Source organism: Raphanus sativus, chromosome 2 (genome assembly GCF_000801105.2).
Source record: "Raphanus sativus cultivar WK10039 chromosome 2, ASM80110v3, whole genome shotgun sequence".
NCBI classification, from domain to species: Eukaryota; Viridiplantae; Streptophyta; class Magnoliopsida; order Brassicales; family Brassicaceae; genus Raphanus; species Raphanus sativus.
The window spans coordinates 9,481,089-9,490,841 of NC_079512.1; the positions used below are offsets into that span (position 1 = coordinate 9,481,089).

The window sequence follows — 9,753 nt, forward strand, 5'->3', positions numbered from 1 at the left end:
CTTTTAATAAATTAGAAAATCCAAAAAGGAATCAAATTCAGAGAAAAGTAAGAATAATAGTTAAACAAGAAAAAAGGAACTTGACGTGTATAAATGTACCTGAAGATTTTTAAACACAACTGCATTCTGATCCGGCCTTTCAAAGGACGGATAACTTTTTGTTTAATTTTTTTATAAAAAATTAATTATTATATTTATTTTTAGTCATATTTGTGTTTTTTTGTAACCATATCTCTGTATACTATTTTTATAAAAAAATATTAGTGAAATATTTTGATAATTATATTGAATTTGTGATGTTGCATAACTATAAACTTGTACCCAGTGTTTTGGAACCCGATCTCGATCGCGGTTGAACCGGTAAACCCGATGGTCGATATATAATCCGGTTTGGATTTAAAAAAACATTATTTAATCATTTAGTAGAACTCACGAAAACCTCCTAAAAACCCATAACCCGACTATTAATTAAATCACTGGCTAAACCAATGCATAACTTTTAGTTATCAACCTTTTTCATTTTTAGTTATATTATTAAAATCTGTTTGTATTCTAATTAGGAAGCTACATTCTGACCTATCCTTCAAAAGGACGGATATATTTTTTTACATTTTTTTTAGAAATTCAATTTTTATATTTGTGTTTTTATTTCTAATCATATTTGGGTAAATTTTTTTAAAAAAATTATTAATAAAACGTTCTGATAATTATATCAAATTTGTGATATTGCATAACTAAACACTTGTACCATAGCTATTTACACATTAATTTTGTAATTTATTCTTAAACAGTTATTAATTTTTTATAGAATATAACAAATATAGTTACAATTTTGTTTAGTAAACAAAAAGTAACTAAATAGATAAAATTATATGTTTTTATTAAATTTTAATGATTTGATTTCATATATAATAAAAATAACGTTATTATTGTATATAAAAATTTATCATGCCATTAAAATAGGGTTTGTAAATTTTGAACCAATATATAATCATCGCATGAAAAGTAGGGACAGTTTTTTTTTAAAGCATAAATGTTCCTATATATAAGACCTATTAAAGAAGTGGTGTCTATAATTGTGGAAAAAAAACAGAGTAAAATAATTATTATGTAAAATGTCTTATAGTGGTTGGTAAAATATGTTGGACATAACCTTTATCATGATCCAGTTTTAATAGTATTGATTCTTAAAAAATGAAAAGATATGATGTACAGACAAATCTCCTAACTAAATCATCACATATTCGTAAACCGCCACTTCTTTTTAAGTTCTCTTCTTAATCCTCCACTATTTTTATTCTCCATTTCAGTATAAACAAAAGTGTGACGTTTTAGAAACCTTTTTAACATTTATTTAGAAAATATAACCATTATACAATATCAAATGTAACTCTAATGCAATTAGGCTAAACAAATGTGGATGCAACTCAAAAATAATGCGTGCACATAAGGTCAGGGACTGATGCTGCCTTGATTGACCAACTTTTTAACCCTTTTTCGTCAAATTTCTTTGGGCACAAGTGATTGACTATCAGGCTGAAACTATTTCTACATAACTATGACGTATATATATATTTTCTATCAAATGATTTTGGTACATGTGATATGTTTTAAGTTTTACAAGTTGAAAAAGAAAATTAAAAGTGGCTAATAAATTAAAATACACCACAAAATTTAGGAGTGGCAATTAGGGAAACAATATATACATATTTTTCGTTTGTTGACAAAACATCGCTTTGTTATCAAACTTTCAAAAAAAAAACTCTGCTTTATTTAACGGAAATTTACATTCTATCTATATTGAATTAATTAGCCCTTGTTTTATTTATTTTCCCTGGTTTTTATACTTGCTATTTTAAATCTTACATATAGAAATTAAAAATATATAAGTAAATAATTATTGTGATTTATTTATTTTGTTTAGTTACATAGCTATGTATCACACACTAGACCATACATAAATTGTGGAAGTCAAAAAAGCCCAACTACTGCTTTTAGCATAATGCATGAGCATAATCATACTCTGTTATAGGTTCAAGTATGTGTGTTTATTGATGTATTTATGATCCATGAATGAGACAAAATTGGTGTTTAGTCGATGTTTTTATGAACGTGAGAAGGAACCAATGTAGATTATATGTATAAAAGTAATGAAGAAAACGATACAATAATGCAATTTGGTTCATCAAATTGGCTACATCTACAGAAAAAAATACATTTTATTATTGGAACATTTTTTTTATATTTATAGAATGCAAAGTTAGAATTACTTCGAATACATGATATATATCAAGTCTCCTACATCCTAAAACTCTAGTCCATAAGACTCATGGGCCTAAGCCATGTAACATTCATAAAAATTTGATGCAACCTAATTAGTATTATGTACTTGATGCATTATTCATCGTATAGATGAAACACTCAGATTCAAGATACCTCAACAAATTTTATATTCACTTGGATCGTCCAAAAATAGATAAAATTATAACCTAATTAGTATTATGTACTTGATGCAATATACCAAAAATAAATATTTTAATTGATATAAAATATAATATTAAATATCACATATCTAATTTAGATGGTGGCATATTGATACTTAATATAATCTTTATTTACATATCACATATATAAATTACAAAATTACCTAATACACATAAACAAACAAAAGTTTAATAATTTTTATTGTTTAATTATTTTATAAATGTTTATACCCGTGAATGAGCACGAAAAAATCACTAGTTGAAACAATTAATCTTTTTTGTTGTGTTAAGGGAAGGAAAAACTCTAAGCATGGCTCTTGGCTTAAGAATCCTTTTAAGATTTCACCACAAAAAATGATAAACCATTTCCCGAAGAAAGAATGTGAAAACTCTGGTGGCTACGCATTATGGAAATCTGGTGTGGTGCGGATTCAAACTCAGATCCATTAGAGATCCACGGAACGCCTTGACCACTCGACCACAGACGCGTGGTTTAAGATTTCACCATATGAAACATATAGACATAAAATGTGCTATTTTCACTGGAGATAATGTTTATTTGGAGGCTTCTTTTTAGGATTTATCTATTTTCTTCTACGATTTTCCTTTGTTAGTACAAATTTACCTTTTGGAAGCAAAACACATTTTAAATTTTTTTTCCAGCTTCTGTTATGATAAAAAAAATTAAAAAGAACTAGATTTTGACCCGTCCTTAAAAGGGCGGGTATATTTTTTGTTTTACATTTTCTTTAGAAATTTAATTTTTATATTTGTATTTTTATTCATATTTTTGTTTTTCTTTGTATAATATTTGGCTTTTAAATGTTTAATAAGATGTTTTATACCCGTCCTTTAAAATGATGGGTTATAAACAGGAACATGACCTATTGATATATGTGTAGTCCAACTATTTTAATATAAATATTAAAAAATCACGTATTAATCATTAAAAATATATTATATAATGAACTACACGAATATGACTAAAAACACACAAATATAAAAATTATATTTTAAAACAAAATATAAAACAGAAAATATATTTACTTTTCTAAGGACGTATCAAAATCTAGTATTTGTATTAAAATAATTGGACAACACCTATATCAATATGTCATGTTCTTCTTGTTTTAATAGAATAGATCCTTTACATTTATTTTAAAATCTAATAGAGTTATTTGTTTGCATCCTTAATAATTAATTGTCTCATATAAAGTCTTTTAGACAATTTAAAATTATTTATATTAGACCATATTAACCCATTTACATAAATATATTTAACTTTTAAATATTATTTTAAAAAATATTTTAAAATTTGAAAATACAAAAACTTTATTTTAGAAAAGTTAAATATATTTATGTAAATGGATTAATATGGTATTCATTTAACTTTAAGTAAAATCATATTTAAAGTACGAAAATTTTAACGGAATAATACTTACAAAAAATAACATAACCGAATAGTATGTTTCAGATTCCAATCATAATTTCAGTATTTTAACAATTTGCATTTGGAATCAACCCAAAAGAAAAGAATAAATGTAATTATATATCGTATATATACATCAGATATGTACGATAACTTGCTGTGATTGATAATTTGTATATATATCATATATGTACTGTACATGCAAAAAAATCAAATTAGAAAGAAGTGGGCACCGAGAATTATGTGGACAGAAGAAGTTACATTTTTTTCTTTACATCGAATAGGAAGTTAGAGGTTTTGCAGTTTAATTAAAACATGGAAATAATTGATTGTAATTATTTGGACATAACTTACTATCAATTGGACATGTTGAAGAATTAATAGAATAGACTAGATTTTGACCCGTCCTTCAAAAGGCGGGTATATGTTTTGTTTTAACTTTTTTTTAATAATTTAATTTATTTTTGTGTTTTTCATAATTATATTAGTGTTTAATATTAATTTAATTTAATATATTTTGATGACTATATTCAATATGTCAAATTGCATAACTATAAACTTGTGTCACATGCATTTCAGAAACTATTTTAAAACCTTTTTTTTTTTGAAAAATTCGATCCGCAATCAATCCCAAATAACTATTTAAAACTTTATTCCTAAAGTTTGCAATATATTATATTTACTTAGTAGTTACCTAACATAATTTAGTCAAGAATAATTATACCTCAATCGTCCCAAAAATAAAAATCTCTTACTTTATTAGACATGATCTATATACTCGAACGGTTCTTAATGTATTGATTCATTTTCTTTGGTCCATAGGTGAAGAGTTGAGTGCACAAAAAATTATATATCTATGGTACTCGGACAGTTGATGATCATATTCTTTATTATCACAATAACATATACATGCATTTTATCTTACATCAAATGAAATAATAGATTTCTTTTTACCAAAAAAAGTAATGGGTCCGATATTAGAGGAATCAAAGGAGAGATTGTGGAATACCAAAGTTACGCTAATAGATAGTTATATAAGTACCAGCAGTTGGCATATTAGCAGTTATTTTATATATAGTGTTTTTGTTTTTTAAGTTAGACTCAACTAATATCAATGGGACATGATCCAAAATTAATAGTACTCTGATTAGATTCTAAGGGCGGGTATATTTATTGTCTTAAATTTTTTAAAACTTTTGATTTTCATATTTATATTTATTTTTAATCATATTTGTAAATAAATCTTAATCAGAATATATTTTATAAAATAATAGTAATTTAAAAATTGACCCGGCATACACTTGTTTTTTGTAATCATATGTATGTACGTCTGTTTCTTTGTAACTATTTCTGTATTTTTTTCTTATATGTTAAAGAAATCTAATTTGTATGTTTGTGTATAATATTTTAAAAAATTATTAGTAAGAGGTTTTGAGAATTTTATTGAATTTTTGATATTGCATAACTATACATTTGTGTCATAGCCATTTCACACATTAATTTTGTATTTTATTCCTAAACAGCAATTTAAAAAAAAATAACAAAGTATAGTATAATTTGTTTACTAATAAAATTGTAATTAAATAGATAAAATTATATTTTCACTAAATTTTCATGATTTAGTTTCATATATAATAAAATATATAATGTTATTATTACACATAATAATTCGTCATGCAATTAGAAGTGAGTTTTGTAAATTTTGACCCAATGTAAGAGGTGGATAATTAATAAATTTATTTGATATAAATTTTAATTTTTTTCTTGTGTATCTATATTTAAATGTTACAAAGATATTTGTAAAATTATTGTAAGCATAAGTTTCTAATGGAAATAATTTTGATTACTGATGATATGCACTCTGTTTGATAGAAATTTAAAATATGTAATCAAATATGAACAAACTAAAGCTACGTTTTTGTTTTTCTTGCATTTATTAACATTTTGAGTTATTAATGTAATTAGTAAAAAATATTTGTACCCACAAAATGGTTCGAAATTGACCCGAAAATCAGGATTGTGGATCTAAGTAGTCATGTCTTATATTTTCGAATGAGTTATAAAGTGCTATATCCGAAAAACTAATATCAAATCAGACCCGCATCAAAAACCGAATAAGTATACAAACATATAAATTTATATTAGTTTATAAGTATACTTATAATAATATTAATATTGAAATTAAAATTACAAAATCAAATATATTAGTTATTTGGATCTCTGAAATATTCTTAAAATCATTAAGTATTTAAATCAGTGCATAGCTATTCTATTAAAACAACAACATAACGTACTGATTTATGTGTAGTCCAACTATTTTAATACAATTATTAAAGCTCTTTATTAATCATTAAAATAATATTATATAAAGAAAATACAAATATGATTAAAAACACAAATATAAAATTAAATTTCTAAAAAAAAAAGATAGAACAAAAAATATATCCATCCTTTTAAAGACGGATCAGTAACCATTTAAAATATATATATCAAACATATTTGATCTAGACAAGTTTATTAAAACCCATTAAAAAAATAAATAATACTGGACTTTTTTAATTGAACATATGGATGAACTATAAGGAATGTATCATATATGGTCACATTCTTTGTAAAGTATATTACACGTTGTATTGTAGTTTAACATTTTGTTTTTGGCGAAATATGTTATAATTTATAGTCCAACATGTCTTATATTTTTTACATGGTCAAATGTATTATATAAACGTAGATTTTGATTAGTTAAGATAGGAGTAGTGGATCCTACAATATAAGAATAAAAGTAAAAGTTATGGTTGATTTAAATAATACGGACATAACATTTATTAATTAGATACAGTTATATAAAAATCAGTTTTTTTCTTAAATTGGACATAACCCCATATCAATTGGACATGTTGAAAAATTAATAGTATTGATTTGTGAACCAAAAATTATAACCGGGAGTCCGTCCGAAAGACCAATATTGTATACCGAAAGTTAAACAGCTACCACGGTTGAATTTAAGAGGTCCGTATTCCGTTGACCGAAAGAACAGAACCGGACCGGATCACTTAACTACCACCCTAATAACTACCACAACCATTCTTAAACTATGATTTATACAAATCAATGGGGACATAATTAATCTGCGTGATAGATTATTGTTATAAATATTGTAGTGATGTCCATATGGAAAGTCCTAGATATACTTGTTCCCCACTCCAAGTTAAGCTTTGTCTCCAAGCTATTGTATCCTATATAAGGAGATCATTATTCATGGAATAAGACACCAATTCCTCTCTTCTCCTCTCTTCTCTACTTTATTTACAACACGTTATCAGCACGAGACTCTAAACCCTAGCTAAAATCCAGCGACCACAAAAACCTTAATTTCAGCCGCAACTTCAAACCGCCATATCTCTCTAACCGTAAGGATCCAGACGGCGAGTAATATATCAAATTGAAGCTCTTGACGAGACGAATCCAGCGCCGCAGACCACGCATCAATCCGACTCCAGACGCGCCGTCACCTCCCAGTGCAAGCCGCGCCGTCAAAGATCATCCAAAACCCTAATAGCCGCCAACTCCTTATCTCTCTTAATTTCGATTTCTATTGTTCTTAGATCTCATACTAATCCAACTTTGAAACTTTCATTGTTGATTATTTAAGGTTTCTAAAAGAGGAACCAAGGAGAAAAGATCGGCAAAGATTAAGGTAAGATCTTAAGAACCCTAATCTTTACTTGTGGTTCAAGCAATTCGGGTTTCAAACTTCTCTTCATCTTAAATCCGATTTAAAAAATTTGCGATTTGATTTGGTTGATTTTAGTTTTTGTTTATTTTAAAATCAAAACCCTAGACCCTTAATAGTTTTACATGACTTTAGTTTTGTATGGACAACAAGTGATACCCCTTTAAGGATGACACGCTATATGTCCAAACAAAATTTAAGGTCAATGTTTAACCTAATCCTAAAAACAGATTTGAATTTTAAACCCTAATCCTTAAAGTTTAAATCTGATTTTAAGAAACCCTAAACCCTAAAATATAAAGCATGTGATTACATGACTTTTGTTTTGTATGGACAACAAGTGATACCCCTTTAAGGATGACACGCTATATGTCCAAACAAAACATAAGATTAATGTTTTCCACATCTTTTGGTCGATGATGCACACCATAGTGTGGCTAGACCATGATTTTCTTTTAAGTCAATGATGCATACCAATAGGTATGACTAGACCATATGAAGTAAAGGTCGATGATACATACTCTTAAGTACGATTAGACCATAAAACAAAATCAATGGTCGATGATGTTCACCCTCAGGTGCAACTAGATTTTTCACCTATCATTCACGGTGATCATCCACGATGATCCGCGTTGATCTATGATCCATGATGATCTTCGATGATCCGCGATGATCTACGATGATCAGTGATCCAAGGTGATCCACGGTGATCCTCGATGATCCACGGTGATCCACAATCACCGGTGATGGATGATGCGCACCACAGTGCAGCTAAATCACGATCCGTTTTATTTGGTCGAGGATGTGTACCGAATGGTACTACTAGACTATTAAACCGCATGGGTCGATGTAGCATACCATATGGTATGGCTAGACCATGCACTCGTCCATCCCACTATTTTCAAGGGATTTATAAATCAAACAAGTTGATTAAGAGATGGATGAGTTATGAGAAAAATAAATTTCTAAAAGAATGCAAACTGGCCGTGTGGCCCTCTTATTTGTTTGTTGGCCATGTGATCCTGATTGAATAATAGCCGTAAGGCATTGATCACGCAAAGATGGCCGTGTGATCATGAGTGGCCGAAAGGCATTGATCACACACACAAGCTGTATGGCTTATTGTTTACATACTGGCCGAGTGCCTTTTATTTCTTGGATAGCCAATGGCATCAGAAATTGTATGTACTAACACTTAAATCATTTTGATATGATTTCAGATGTTGAGATTCCAACCCATGGACTATGATACCCTAGATATCTCTGGAGAGAACTATCTAAGATGGGCAATAAATATCTCGGTTATACTAACGATAGAAGGTCTTAGTGAATGTATCATCAAGGATGATCATGGAACCGATAATGAGAAATATAAGGCATTAACAGTAATGCGCCATCATCTCAATGTGGAACTGAGAAATCAGTACCAAGATATACAAAGCTCTCGATGCCTTTGGACAGAGTTAAAGTCCAAATACACTAAGGTGATATTACCAAAGGCAAGGCATGAGTGGATGAGCCTCAGTTTCCAGGACTTTGGGTCTGTGGAAAAATACAATTATGCTCTATCCAAAGTAGCTCATACACTGATGTTTTGTGGTGAAAAGTTGACAGAGGAGGAATTACTTGAAAAAGTTTTCTCCACAGCAGATCCAAAAGATCTATTCCTACAACTAACCTATCGAGATAAAGGTTTCACCACATACAACGATCTGTTCTTATACTTATCTCAAAATGAACAGATGAATCAGATGAAAGATGATATGAGCGGCTATGAGGCAGATAGTGATGATGAAGAATCCATGGGAGCCACGTCCAAAGTGACAAATGGAGTGGCCGGCTAGACCATTGTCTAAAGCCTTTAAACATTCTGATTTCATACTTATGATTTGGTGTTTTGTCATTCAAAATTTCATAGCATTAATAAAAGTTTTTCTTTTATCTTGATTGATTTGCTTGAAAAATATTTTTGATTGACAAATGAGAATGAAAACTCGAGAAGAGTATGTCTAGACCACCACACCTAAGGCATGGCCTTAAGAGGCACGAAATTTATCACCTAAGACCCATTGAGAGAGACCCAAAATCCCCACTGGCCGTGGACAAGG

General features: G+C 28.5%; 1 protein-coding gene across 1 annotated transcript; it reads left to right on the top strand.

The window, feature by feature from the left end:
- The first annotated feature begins 8,883 nt into the window (after positions 1-8,883).
- Positions 8,884-9,489, top strand: LOC130508512 (uncharacterized). Its single transcript, XM_057004063.1, has one exon. It carries the CDS (start codon positions 8,884-8,886, stop codon positions 9,487-9,489), a length of 606 nt encoding a protein of 201 aa, XP_056860043.1.
- Positions 9,490-9,753: the final 264 nt, after the last annotated feature.

What these genes read in the sequence shown, in the direction of transcription:
- LOC130508512 (XM_057004063.1), top strand. Translation starts at nt 8,884, where the DNA reads ATGGACTATGATACCCTAGATATCTCTGGAGAGAACTATCTAAGATGG.